Source organism: Juglans microcarpa x Juglans regia, unplaced genomic scaffold (assembly GCF_004785595.1).
Source record: "Juglans microcarpa x Juglans regia isolate MS1-56 unplaced genomic scaffold, Jm3101_v1.0 JmScfU0001, whole genome shotgun sequence".
Lineage (NCBI taxonomy): Eukaryota > Viridiplantae > Streptophyta > Magnoliopsida > Fagales > Juglandaceae > Juglans > Juglans microcarpa x Juglans regia.
In genome coordinates, this window is record NW_024475745.1 from 885,546 (window position 1) to 899,706 (window position 14,161).

At 36.4% G+C, this 14,161-nt stretch overlaps 1 protein-coding gene across 2 annotated transcripts; it reads left to right on the forward strand.

Annotated features, from left to right (window-relative positions):
- The first annotated feature begins 5,047 nt into the window (after window positions 1-5,047).
- On the forward strand, window positions 5,048-12,436 carry LOC121245200 (isopentenyl-diphosphate Delta-isomerase I-like). 2 transcript variants are annotated; one of them, XM_041143473.1, is made up of 6 exons: window positions 5,048-5,432; window positions 9,203-9,258; window positions 10,371-10,462; window positions 11,414-11,516; window positions 11,608-11,745; window positions 12,019-12,436. In XM_041143473.1, exons 1-6 carry the CDS (start codon window positions 5,161-5,163, stop codon window positions 12,270-12,272), a joined length of 915 nt encoding a protein of 304 aa, XP_040999407.1. In that variant the 5' UTR covers window positions 5,048-5,160; the 3' UTR covers window positions 12,273-12,436. The 2 variants fall into 2 exon arrangements, with proteins under 2 accessions (XP_040999407.1, XP_040999408.1); XM_041143474.1 differs by having other exon boundaries at window positions 5,239-5,469.
- Window positions 12,437-14,161: the final 1,725 nt, after the last annotated feature.

Here is a 14,161-nt window from a genome sequence, read left to right on the forward strand (position 1 = left end):
TGCTTGGATATGTAGAAGTTTATAAAACATCACATGCCTTATAGAATCTGAATATTCATGAGATAAATGCAAGGTAATTCATGCTCAAAATCAACATTTATACATGAATACTCTGTTTATACATCATCATATAGATATTATCTAAGAGTAGGTTAGAGACCAACTTACAAAGTTCTTGAGTGATTGAAGTGGCTAAAATTAAGAAATATTTTTCACGGATTAGAACTTGATAAAATTTCTTAATCAATCCTATGTACTGTGGCATGCTTAGCCATGCATGTTGGTGTTCATGTTAGTGATGTTTATCTACATGGGTGCAAGTGAGTCGCTAAAACCCCAACATTAGCCTCATTGAGGTTTGCTAAAACTTTCTTGAGTCGCTAAGCTAAAACCTTAAGCAATTCTAGGGTGGATTGATGGTGAGCCTCTACTGTAAACTCGTCCTCCACTATCTCACAAATCATGTCCATATCAAAGGGTCTTGCATGCCTAGCACAACTTCTACCATTCTGAGTAGGGGAATGATAGTGGAAAATACAACAATGAGATTTCGAGAAATCTCATTAAGTAATCAAATAATATGTAACAGATATCGTAAGCATATGAAACCAAACTTAATAATGCATGCATGGACATGAGACTTTATTTATGCACTTGACATTTCAAAAAAGACATCGTGTAAATCATGACTTTCATAACCTTTTCTTTCATAAAGCATTCTCTTCTTCATTTCATACTTGTTCATTTAACATACTTTGAGATCAAGGCCTTAATTGACTTGTTCATTACCGCATCAACCATTGGCCACTTTGACCAAGGTGACTATGTCTTACTTTTAAACTTTCATATACGGTAGTTCATTTTTCTCCTTCATCATAGGGCACCCATTAGCTTTAGGTGCGATCCCGCTCCGGTATCCTATTCTTTTAGGAACCATTCAAGATCCGTTGACAGTACTTCACCGACCTAGAGGTTATTCCTCCATTTTAAACAATCCTGAGAGGACAGAGGAGTTCCACTAGAACATTCCCCCATCCTAACCTTAGGGGTTGTGATAAAAACTTAAAAGAAAGACTTTTTTGCTTTTTCAAAAGATTTTCACAATAACAATGCATGTGACATGACAATAAAACTTAGAACTTTCATGAGACACATGAAATTTCGAATGCTTCATCATAACTATATAACATTCAAACATGCAATTCCAATACATGTTCCCTTATAACAATTCTAAGTCATTGAGTATCAATCAAGAAGCAAACATTCAACTGTTTCCATGTAGAGGCAGAAACATGTAAACTCAAGTATATCCAAGACTTGGTCCTAGTTCATTAAACCTTAAATCACCAAATGATCATACCTCATCCATAGTATTGGCCGAAACTTCTTATTTCGAAAATATGCATTCCAATCAATTTTCATGAACTTAGAATCTTCTAATGTGTTAAGCAAAACCTTTTAACAATGTATACTCATGGGTGGCCGAAACACTCTAGTGATCATAGACAAATATTTTCTTGAACTTAGTCCCATACTAGATTTAGTCAAGTAACAAACATTCACATACAACAAATGTTGTGCAATCCGAACCCTAGCATGGCTTCTTATTCCATTTTCATAACATGATTACATTCCATAGACCATTCTACTCATACATGAGATAGTCATGCTAAGAAAAGATCATAACACATGGAAAAACATCAATGTCACAAATAATCACATAAAACTGAACAGCCAACAAGTTCACATGTCATATACATAAAATATCCAAGTACAAGTTAGAAGTTTACTTACAAAAAAATCTGTAATAGATAGCAAGCAAGCTGAAAATACATATAGTATAGTACTAGTTAGGTTCATTATTCAAGAAAAACCCTAACCCGTGTGTTTAAGTGTTGTGCTCTAGACATCATTTTTCAAGAAAAAGACTCCTAACATTCGAACCTTCCTTCATTGAGTCTGAAACTTACCTCCAACAAAAACCCTAGCTCATAGAGATATTAGAGCTGTGGCCTTCATCCTCAAAGCATCATGCTTATATAAGCTTTAAGCAAGTAGGGCTGTATCTATCTTTCTTGAAGAAAAACCCTAATCTAACCATGTGCATAAAAATGTAGGTTCATATGGAAAAACCTTTCAAAACATGAGCTAACTCCTTCTAGCTCAAAAGTGTGTGTGTGAGCATGAGTTCTAGATGAACTCACTAAAAACCGAAACTCCACCCCCTTGAAACCGTTCGTGTGTGTGTTGGAAGGGTGATGTTGGCTTCATACCTTCTATGACTCTCCTCTTGGAAGTATCCTCTTACTTTGCTTATCCTCGAACGAATGTTTGGGCAAGAAGATAATATTGTGGAGAGTGTTTAGATGGTGAGAAAATGATAGAAAGTTAGAGAGAAAGGGTGATGGATGAACACCTCAAGAGCAATTCTCAAAATGACTAAAGGACTTAGGGTTTTCGGCTCCTCCCCCTTTTATAGACACTAAAAGCTTCTTGCATGAGCCAAGCTCATTTGCATGGTTGCCAAGTGGCGTGCCATCCTAAGGCTCCTTCCCTATCTCATCATTTGATTGTGTTGGAAACACAATAGGACCCATTTTGGACAAGTGGCGCCTCCTTCCTCAAAACTGAAGCCTCTTTCCAATTTTGCCCCTTCATTTCATGTCTTGGTTTAATGAACCTTGTGGCTAAAATGTCATTGTCAAGCTAGCAATCTTCCTCAATCTATGTGTGCATGTGTGCCAAGTGGCATGTGAGGAGTGTGTGTATCTGCGCATAGGCTGTTGAAACTTCCCTCCCTTCCCTAGAAGGTCTTCTTTCACCAAACTTTTGGACAAGCATGTGATTGGTCCAAAATTGCACAAACTCCCTTGCCCTAGCCGTCAATCTCAAAGTGTCTTACACAAGATTCTTCTAGAAATCCTCCTAGGCGTGTAACCTCCTCTTCCCAAGCTTTATTTTGCCCTTTTCCCAAGATAAAGCTTTTCACCTACCTTTTTGCATGTGTGACAAATGGCAAAAAGCAAATCTTCCTTCTCCCATGGTTGCCCTGCAAGACCTCTTGGCCTTTCCTAGGTTCCACTTTTCCATAACCTCATCATTCTCCTTCTAGAATCTTTCTCCCATTGTGACAAGTGTCACAAAGCTTCTTCCTACAAGTAAACCTTCTTGCATGCATGACACATGGCAAGAAGATAGTTGATCTCCTATGGTAGGCGTGTGTGTAAGACCAAACCCTAGATCCTTCTCACCTCTCTTCCCTCATTTCTGTCTAGATTCATCAAGTCCTAAACGTAGCTCAATTGGATAACAAGTGGCATGTAAAAACTTGAGTTGGGCGTAAGCCCTAATTCCATTGGGCTTCAAATCCTAATTTCCTATGAAGGTCGAAACTCTCAAGGGCTGATGTTGAAAATATTTACATAAAAAGCCTAAAAAGTCTTGGTCGTCACACCTATAGTCTCTCTTGCCCCCTCTCTCTCTTTCCTATGGTTCTTCTCTCATACCCTCTCTCCCTCTCGTTGCGGCCGCGTCCTCTTCTCGTCCTCCTCCTCGGCTCTTCCACTTTTTTGTCTCCTCCTTCTTGAAGCACTCATGGTCATGGGTTTGCGAATGATTTTTACTAGTGAGGATTTTTTTGTTGTATCAATTTGTTGTGTATTTATATGTTGTTGTAGATTTTGCATTTTGTTGTTGATTTTCAGTTGTTTTATTTTTTTTTTCTGTTGGAGTGCCCTGCCCTTCAAGCTTTGTAGCATTAGCAAGCCCGCCCCCACACCGGCACCCCGGCCCTCTCTCTTGAGCCCAACCTAGATAGTCCCTCTTCTCCCCTCTCTCTCTTTCCTTTAGTTCTTCTCTCAGATCCTCTCTCCCTCATGCCACGGTCACGTCCTCTTCTTCTCCTCTTCTCATCCTACTCCTTGCTTTTTCTTCTCCTCCTTCTTGAAGCACTTGTGGTCATGGGTTTGCAAAGAATTTTCACTATTTACGGTTTTTTTTTTCTTGTTTCGGATTTGTTGTGTACTTTGTTATGGATTTGTATTTTGTCGTTGATTTTTGGTTGTTTTTAATTTTAATTTTAATTATTTTCCGATTGTCTACGACATGGGTGGGCGGTGGACGAGGGGCTATGCCTGGAGGACAAACCCCTCCCTACCACTCGCCCATGTGTGGGTAGGGTGCGGAAAGGGGCACCCCTGCCTCGAGAGTGTGGGTAGCACCCCTAAGAGAGAGATGTCACGTACCATTATATAAAAGATGATGTTATATAGTTTATAAATTTGCCATGAATATTTTTTTAGTACTGCTACATTCACAAAAAAATTATACAAAAATAATTACATAAACTGATGTAATTTTATTTGATCCGTTAGATCTACTTTACAATAAAAATAACTTTATAATTTGACGAACCACATCAAGCCATATCAGTTTGTGAAATTATTTTTTTGTAATCTCTTTATGGTTAGAGTATTACCCATATTTTTTTTGTATATATCATTCTTTAACTAGATCATTCAATTCATACACAGCTAGAAAAGCATGCAGACATATTTATCATTATTTATTGAATTAAATAATTGAAAGATGGTACAAGATAACAGTTAAGTTTTTAATAATTGACATTATTTAAAAAAAAAAAAAGATGATAAAAAAAGCGACAGATAAAAAATATTTTTCAAGATTAATATATATTTTGAAAAATGCTATTTTTATCCTATATTTTGTAATATAAAATCACTCATGTGTGACATTTTAGATATTATTTATATAAATTGTAAATATACGAAAATACTGTGCGGAATCAGCACGGCAGATCACGTGTAACATGCGATTTAACATTTCTCACATGTATAATATCTACCTAAAGTGATTACATATATAAATTAATGCAGTTTTAAAAACTTCGTTAATTTATTTTATAATAAAAATAATTTTATAAATTAACGTAACATATCAATTTATACTGATTTATAATTTTATTTCTATGATCTTATATTTTCTATATAATAAATATTTGTTTTTATATGTCCGAGAGAGAAAAAAAAAATTCAATAAGTTCACTACGCTGTGCCATTGTCTGCAAAATGTCTGCCAAATAGCATTCAGTTCAATTCAATTCACAACTCAATTCGACTAGGTGGAGGCTTCCATAGCCAAATGTCTGCGACTCCCCACCTTCTTAATAAGTTCACTACGGCTGCTGCCATTGCTAATACACCCATACCCAGGCTAGCCTTCTCGCTCGTTTCTTCCTCTCCTAAATTCCATCTTTTCTCTTCAGCTTTTGCCTCTCGTCTCCTCCCCCACCCCCCAACGCTCTCTTCTTCTCTCATCTTCCCGAGGGTGCTCTCCACTTTTAATTTCGCCATGGGGGATGCTCCTGACGCTGGCATGGACGCCGTCCAGAGACGACTCATGTTTGATGACGAGTACAATTTCCCCCCTCTTTTCCTCTCCTCTCTGCGTGTGTGCGCGCGCCTTTTTTTTACGCCTCGATTTCGTTTCTATTGTTCTTTGATTTGCTCGGTACGATAGGCATAGCTGGGGAAAGGGGACGTAAAACGAACTCTCTTTTTTCTTTTTATTTTTTGTTTACAGTTTATTTTTATTTCATGTTGATTTATTTATTTATTTTTGTTTTGTTTTCCTTTTGTGTTCTGTTTCGTTGCGGATGAAATGTATATAGATGAAAATATTCTGTTTGGTTTCGGATGAAATGCTGGAGATTAAAATTAATAGGTTTGTTTTAGATATAGAAACGATGATGAATTGTGGCTCAGCTTATTGAAACCTTTTTGTTGAGTATTGGTTCAGCTAAGATTTATGTTTTTTAATTTTTCTGACTACCAAACAGAATTCTCGCTGCTTTGTGGATGTTTGGACTTCTTCTTGTCATTTTCATTTAAATTTTCCTCTAAACGTGATTGAAACTTCAATTCATCACGTGCTTATATTATGTTTTTCATAGTTTGATACGTAAAGATTAAAATGAATTCGGACTCGGCTGTTACTAGTACGTTTATCCATTGGAGTTTAGGAAATCTCTCAGTTTATTTTGCTTCTGATTGGCACTAAAAGTATGAGATTCATAGTATTTTTTTATTCATTGATTTTAATTTTTTAGCTCCTTAAACTAATAAACAAAAAACCAAGATTTCTTTTACTCGCTTGTATTTTTTTCCTGAACAATTCGGGCATTGAAATCCTCTAATTTACTTCTGTAAATTTGTGATAGTATTTTGTTTTTTTATTACTTGTTTAGATTTAATAGGTGCCAGTAAGGTAATAATTTTATTATGAGAAACTAATTGAAACGATTATTTGTCCATGGTTGTCCTTCGTTCATGCCTGGCTGAGTTAATTTATGATGATAATAATTAGTGGTCATACATTGGATAAGTTCAATGCATATTATTGTCCAAGGTTCTCAGCCCTTTTCTTGCGCGGTGAGTTTATAATCCCAAAGTACTCCAAAGACTCAAATATAGTAAATCAAGAAGGTGGTAAGACCCTTGCAGAGTTCTCCAACTACTAGCTCAGGCACAGGAAGAGGTTTGGAACCCTCTATCCGTCTCTCTCAAGCTTTATGAGTGATGCACACTTGAACAGGGATTGAGAAAGCTGTGGGCCATGTAGTACCCACATATGACAGCTTTGCGGCACAGCTTGTTTGCCACCACACCGGCTGGCTGGTGCATTGGCCTTACTGTAATAGAGCCGAGAAGTATGACCCTTTGATTAGAACGCCCAATATCCCCTTTCAGCTAGTCTTCAATCATGAGGAAAGCTGACCCCAGAAGTTGGGCATTCCTGCTGACACCGTCCCAGTTATCTGGATCCAAAACTGACTTACCCAATTTTTGAGTTTTTAATTTGCCTCTTAGTATCTAGGGTTTGTCAAATGATCAAAGCTTAGAAAGCAAGCAGAGTGCCAAGGAAGGTGGTAGCTTGTGAAGAGGTTTTCATAGTGACAATGCTGTATAGCATTGGTGAAGGCGGTGTTGGCTTAAACATTATTTTTTTCCCTTTGAGGAAGTGGTTATGTGATTGTAGTTGGAGAATTAGATTACAGAGGTCTCTTGGTGTCTTGAAAATATGTTGGGTTGGAAAGGACGCAAATAAACTTTGCTCCCATTAGTTGGTTATCTGAATGTATATTCATTTTGCTGTAAATTTTAACAATGATATGCATTGCAGTTCGTTATGGTTAAAAAATGAAAAGGGTTATGGTTCAAACTAAAAAAGGAAAGTATGACAAACCATGCTTGAGGTGTCAGTCTGAAGCCTCTTGCATATAGAGGGAAATAAATGACCGAAGTTTTGGGGACAACACTAAGGCCACTGAAAATATCAAAGCTTTCTTTTCCAATGCAATTTTACCACTAGATGAAATGCTGGGTGATGCCTAAATGAGTGGTAGATCTGTAACATGCTAGAAGGGGCGGTTGGATAGACATCATAGTTAGCCCTTGTAGAAAATAATCCTGCTTTGTTTGACGGGCTATGCATATGGAGGGAAAGCAATGACCAATGTTTTGGAGACAACACAGAGACCACTGAAGATGTCGAGGCTTTCTTCTTTTTCAATACACTTACCATTGGATAGGGCTGTAAATGAACCAGTCTGTTCGATAGTCTGCTCGGTTAAACTCGAATCGAACTCGACTTGTGAAAAAAAAAAACTCGTTCGTGAAAGCAAATACCTACTCGATTTGTAAATGACACATACCCAATAAAACTTGACTCAACTCAGTTAAGACTCGTTAAGGCTCACTCGTTTATGCTTGAGTTGACTCATTAGCTCGACTCAATTAAAACTCATTCATATATTGATAAATATATACATACACCTATGTATATATACATATATATATGTATTAGCTAATAATATAAGCATACCACTTTTATAATTAAATATATAATATGTAATCTAATTACTTATGCCTATATAGTGAATATACTTCATAGGTATATTTTATAATTTGTATAATAATTAGTCGTTAAAATTTAATAATTTTATATACTAGTATGTGGGAACTATATATGAAATAGATATATGCTATCATATTAAGTGTATGTATTAATAATATATGTAGGCATATAATATATTATTGTTTTGGATAAATATCAACTAGTTAGATATTAATTATTTATAATTTTTTTAAAATTTTATAATTCAATAGAGGTTTTACTTTTTAGTTGTATAAATTCAATATTAGATCTTTTATTTTTTTATTTAATTTATTAATTATTAAATCTTATTCAAAAAATAAAAAAATAAACAATTCGAGCTCGAGCTCGGCTCGACTTGAACTCGTTGTGGGACGAGTTCGAGCTCGAGTATTTTGAGTCGATCCAAGTTCGGCAAGCCAAAGACTTGCTCAGCTCGGCTCGATTACAGCCCTACCATTGGATGACAGCCAGTCTACGTCTCTCTAGCTTTAGTTTTCAGGATTTCCTTTGTCTATTTTCTCTCGCTAACTATGTATATCTGATGTACACCATGGTATATTCTGATTCTCTCACTTTTTCTTGATTATTAATAACACTTATATAATTCTTTTTTTTTGGCTTGTTCTGGGGAAGGGATTTTGCACTTTGCTCCCAAAACTGCTAACTAAACTGACACATTGTTCCCTATAACTACCAAAACCTGATACTTTGCATGCTCAGTCAATTCTAGTTATTAAGAAGGATGAAAATAGGCAACATGGCATAATTTTTGTGATACCCCATATGATAAAGATAAGGATGGGTGGTGAATGGGACCCACATTGCTTGAGAATGAAAAGTTCTTGCTCTTTATAAGGTTTTAATAGGGCTCCATTTGTATCATTGACTAGTCCTTTTGGAGTATAGGTTGGTTTGGACCTTCCATTAGGGTGTTATGGTCAGATTTTTTATGGAGGGTGCAAACTTCAAATTGTCAACTGTGCAAAGGATCAATTTTGGTAGTTTGGGATGAAAAATGTAAAACCCTTGGAAACTTGAGAGTACAAAGTGTATATATCCCCTTTTATGTTGGTCTATATGAATTTGTTGCTTAGATTTGTCTGTTATTATCTTTCATGTCCTTTTTGATATTATTTTGTGAATAATGTTTTAGCATTAAAGCTTCGTGTGTAATCTTATCATTCAAATTACTTGTTCCTGATCAGCTGATGTGCTGATGATGTTGTAAAATTCACAATTTCTACAGATGCATTTTGGTGGATGAGAATGATCGTGTTGTTGGTCATGATACCAAATACAATTGTATGTAAATTTTTGCACTGCTACCTTCTTTGTAATTAACCATGTAAATCTCCCCCCTTTTTGGTTCCTGGTGTGTGCTTGTGTGTATCTGGTCTTGGAGAGGGCACATTTTGACAATATATAATGAATATTTTCTTTCTACCTAGTATATTTTTTCGTTGGTAAGGCTCATGGCAGCATTTGATATATTTTAGTGACTTAAATGTTTAATATGATCTGGTGATTACCATTACATCTTACTTTTTCTTTCTTCAAGTTACTTATAAAATGAAATAAAATTTCTTCCTTCAAGTTTGGATATCACTGCTTGGAAGAAGACTCCTCTAGTGGTTCAAAGAAGTGAACTTTTTCATGATTCTTCCTGTCATACATTTAGAATTTCAGAAAACTGTGTTGCAACAAATCCATACATATGCATCACTTGGGCTGGAGGCAAACTAGGATGCTTCTTAATGTCATCTGCAATTAAAAGCATTCTAAAAAAGACAATCTAGTTTACAAGGTGTAGATGAAAAAGCAAGAAACAAATCTATTTTCTGAAGAAGTGATTATTTCGATTGCGAGTTAGAAGAATCTCTGCTTTGTTGGGTTTGATAATTAAGTTTTCCGTTTACCAGTACAATTTTGGATTAGAAATGTGATATCATATTTTAAATATAAATACCAGTATATGCTCAAATTATGGTCTAGTTTGCTCAAAAGTATACACTATCTTTGTCATAAATGATGATTTTGTGGCTATGCAATCGACGTACTTAGGTTCTTATTAAAGGACAAATTACTAATGCTACATGTCTTATACCCGTATTGTTAACACAAAATTTTGTAATGAGACACCCCCATAGTTTTTCACTTCAGGTTAGCTTTTTGTTTTTGTTTTTCCCAAGGAATTGACCTTTATTATAGACAGAATTTGGTGAAATTATGAAAAGGAGAGGAAGCAGAAGCTGAATGGTGTGATATTATGAGTTTTCTTTCTTTGCCAGTGTAGTTTGTGGTATTAAAGGAAGTTATAATTATTAGGATCCTTTATGAGTATAACTGTTGTCTTTTTTCTTCTTTTGATCAAATAGCTTGATGTATTAAGTGTTGTGTGTTCTGCAAATCTGCAGGTCACTTGTGGGAAAAAATTGAATCTGGAAATATGCTACATAGAGCTTTCAGTGTATTTCTGTTTAACTCAAAATATGAGTTGCTTCTTCAGGTATATTTTATATCAGGTGCTTTTTGATCTGGTCTGTGTATGCTATGGGTAAAACATGGCTTCACAAATCATCATTTCCTCTCTTTGATATCTACTCATCTTCAGTAACAAACCTCAATTATAAATAAAAGAAAAGACAGACGACTTCATACTTCTCAGATCTTTTAGTATGATAAGACTAGGAACATGTTTAGGATGGAAAACTATTAATAACGATAAAAAAATATATAATTGCTAGTTTATGTGCTGATTTGTGAAATATGGGACCATGGCACATGTAGGTAGCAGTATACCTGAAGTGTAGAATGAATGTTAAAAATCAAGCATGTAACAGATGTATGCTATGAATATTTTGCAGTAACTATGCCTTATATGGTGCATTACTGTAATCCTTTTATCTGTATATGGTACATCTTTTTATGTCTAAGCATGGAGATGATGTTGGAATATGTTACACAGTAAAAGGAAAGGACATAAAACTGAAGAAAAAAAAAATTGAAGAAGGCATTAAAGGGTGGTTTTTATGCACCCAGGCCTTTTCCGACCAAAAAAAAAAAAAAGGAATTCTAAAGCCCTTTTAAATGCATGGTTGCCATGCCAGTGGACAATTTCATGAACAAATTGTTGAATAATGTGGCCATTGTTATTTCAGTCATGGTTCTTTGATCTTAGCCTTTGTTGTTTGTACATGCATTCATCTCCATTAATTCTGTATGCCTATTATGAAATTCCTTTGGATGTTTCATGCAACATAACTATATTTAAATTATTGCTATTATTTCTTTTCTTGCATTCATTTTTGCTTCTTTTCTACACTCTTTTGTCTGGAAATTGGTTGAAAGTTTTGGGTGTACAGTGCATGGCCATGACTTATTATTATTGTAGATGTTGATAGCATATAGCCTGGTAAAATGCTGGTGAAATGCTTTGCACTATTTCTTGTCTTCACAGCAACGATCTGCAACAAAGGTAACATTTCCTCTTGTGTGGACAAATACCTGCTGCAGCCATCCACTATACCGTGAAACTGAGCTTATTGAGGAGAATGCCCTTGGTACATATTTTGTTTCATATCCATTGGATGCCTTTTGTTTCCTGTCATTTTAACTTTTACACGGATTTTTTAAACCCATTCGGTGTGCCAGGTGTAAGGAATGCTGCACAAAGAAAGCTCTTGGATGAACTGGGTATTCCTGCTGAAGATGTGCCGGTTGATCAGTTCATCCCGCTGGGCCGCATGCTGTACAAGGAACCTTCTGATGGCAAGTGGGGGGAGCATGAACGTAATGATTCCAACTAGATTTCTGTTATACCTTATTTCTTCAGTGTGCTATCCTTTTTTAATCCTTGGTGACCATGCTTTGGGGATTCCAGTGTCGGAAGAATGTAAGCAACAAAGTTTCAATTCCTGCAGTTTGGGAAAAACTAAAATATAAAAATTTTTGGTTGACCATGGTAATAAGCTCTTGGAATCTTGGAAGAAATTGTAGCTAAGCTAGCTGAAAATTTACCAGATTTTGTCGTCTTAACCATTTTGTATTGCATTTTATTTGCAGTTGATTACCTCCTATTCATTGTGCGAGATGTTACTGTTAATCCAAACCCTGATGAAGTAGCCGATGTGAAATATGTGAATCGAGATCAATTGAAAGAGCTGTTGAGGAAAGCAGATGCTGGTGAGGAAGGTTTGAAGCTGTCCCCTTGGTTCCGGCTAGTCGTCGACAATTTCTTGTTCGGGTGGTGGGACCATGTTGAGAAAGAGACTGTCAAGGAAGCTGTTGACATGGAAACCATTCACAAGTTGACTTAAAATTTCAGGCTAATGCAATAAATTTGGACCCAAAAAGTCACTGTTGTATTGTAGAACTGGCCGATCATCATAATTTGCCATCAGATGAACTCAATAAGAAACTGTGATGTGTCTGCTGTTAGGTCGAATTGCTTTGTTTATACATGTTTTTGAGGTTTCTCCAAGAATTGAAACTGAGTAGATTTTTAGTAGCCTATATTACAATTCACCAGACGAATGCTCAAAACCAAGCAGAGGATCTTCCGTAGAGCGTGGTGCATGTATGTTGGTCATCATAACGTTTTTTAGGTTCGCATAATGAATGAAGCCCCTACATCTCCCTACTTTCATGAGCCATGCCAGCACAAACGTGCAATTAAGTCTATCCAGCGCATTATTTGGGCAAATGTCTCTCGAAAGAATTTGCCCTGTTTTGCCAAATTTAGGAGTAATTAACGATGAATAAAAAGAAGGAAAAGGATGGGATTTGTATTGTATTATTTAACTTGGAAATTATGTACAACATGGACTTGTATTTATGATAGAAGGAGACTCGCAATAATGTTAGAGGAGAGTGTAGTCGAAGTCTATATAATGTAATAGGGGAGGGCAGTGGGGTCTCGCACCCCGCTACCCTGCCCCGCCCTACCTCTGCCACGGCGGGGTGGTGGGTCCGCCAGATGCGAGTGGTGGGGTAATCTACTCGCGTCCAACCACCCATGTGAGGGTGGGGGACGAAGTCGGCCTGGCCCCACCTTGAATATCCCTCACACAACGTGTGTGTGTGTATATATATATATATATACAAGGATATACAGTAAACAAAGTGACGCCGTTTTGGATATTCCCAAAATGCCTTCATGTTGTTTAATGCGTAATATCTCCCCCCCTCCCCCCCCCCAAAACGTGCCGGGGGGAATCCCCCTCACTCTCAAACTCCCTCACTCAGCTCTCTCTCTCTCTCTCTCTCTCTCTCTCTCTCTCTCTCTCTCTCTCTCTCTCTCTCTCTCTCTCTCTCGTCATGACCTAGTCTGCCAAACTGCCTGTACCCACCCACAGTTCGCTACTCTCAGTCCCTCTCACTCATCTTCGTCACTCTTGCTGAGTCTGTTTCTCTCCCTTACGACCTAAACAGATTGTAAGTATCTTGAAACCCCCAAACTTTTAGATCTTGGATTGGAATATGGAGGATGGGATTCATGAATGGATTTGGAGAATGGAGTTGTGATTTGTGTTTTGTAGAAATGTTTGTGTGATTTGGATGATGATTTTTGTGTATGGAATTTTTGTATAATTATTGTAAATCTAGGGTTTCTGAAACCCTAAATTAGTTTAGGGGTTCGGATTGAACCACTAGATTGAAACCCCCAAATTTAATTTAGGGGTTTCAATATTGAAACCCCAATTTGTTTTAGATCTATTCCAGAGTTCATTGTCTCCTAACGATGTTGGAGCATTGATTTGCATTCAAAATTAGATCAAAGGGAAACCAATTCATATTTTGGATGTGGTAGACTTTGTGGAGACCGAGGAGACGAGTGATTCACAACTTGCATCCAGTAAGAGCCTCTTACCTTTGATATTGCTATAATATTGATTTTGCTTATAATATATTGTATTAATAATGAAATCTAATTGTTGTAGGGACAACTTCGACAAATGCCCCTACATCTACATTGGCCGCAATATGACTTCCATTCGATCCACCATTACTATTGGTTTCTAACTGTGTATATTGATTCTCTTATTTATTCTTAGTAATTAGTATGTAATGTTTATTATTTGTAATTCTAATTGGTTTTCTTATACCTTTTTTTTTCTAGCTTTTATCATTGTCACATGCCCAATCTCAATGATCTCATCTTCAATCTCAATCTCATCTTGGTTTGTAATTTTAATTTTGTAACTTT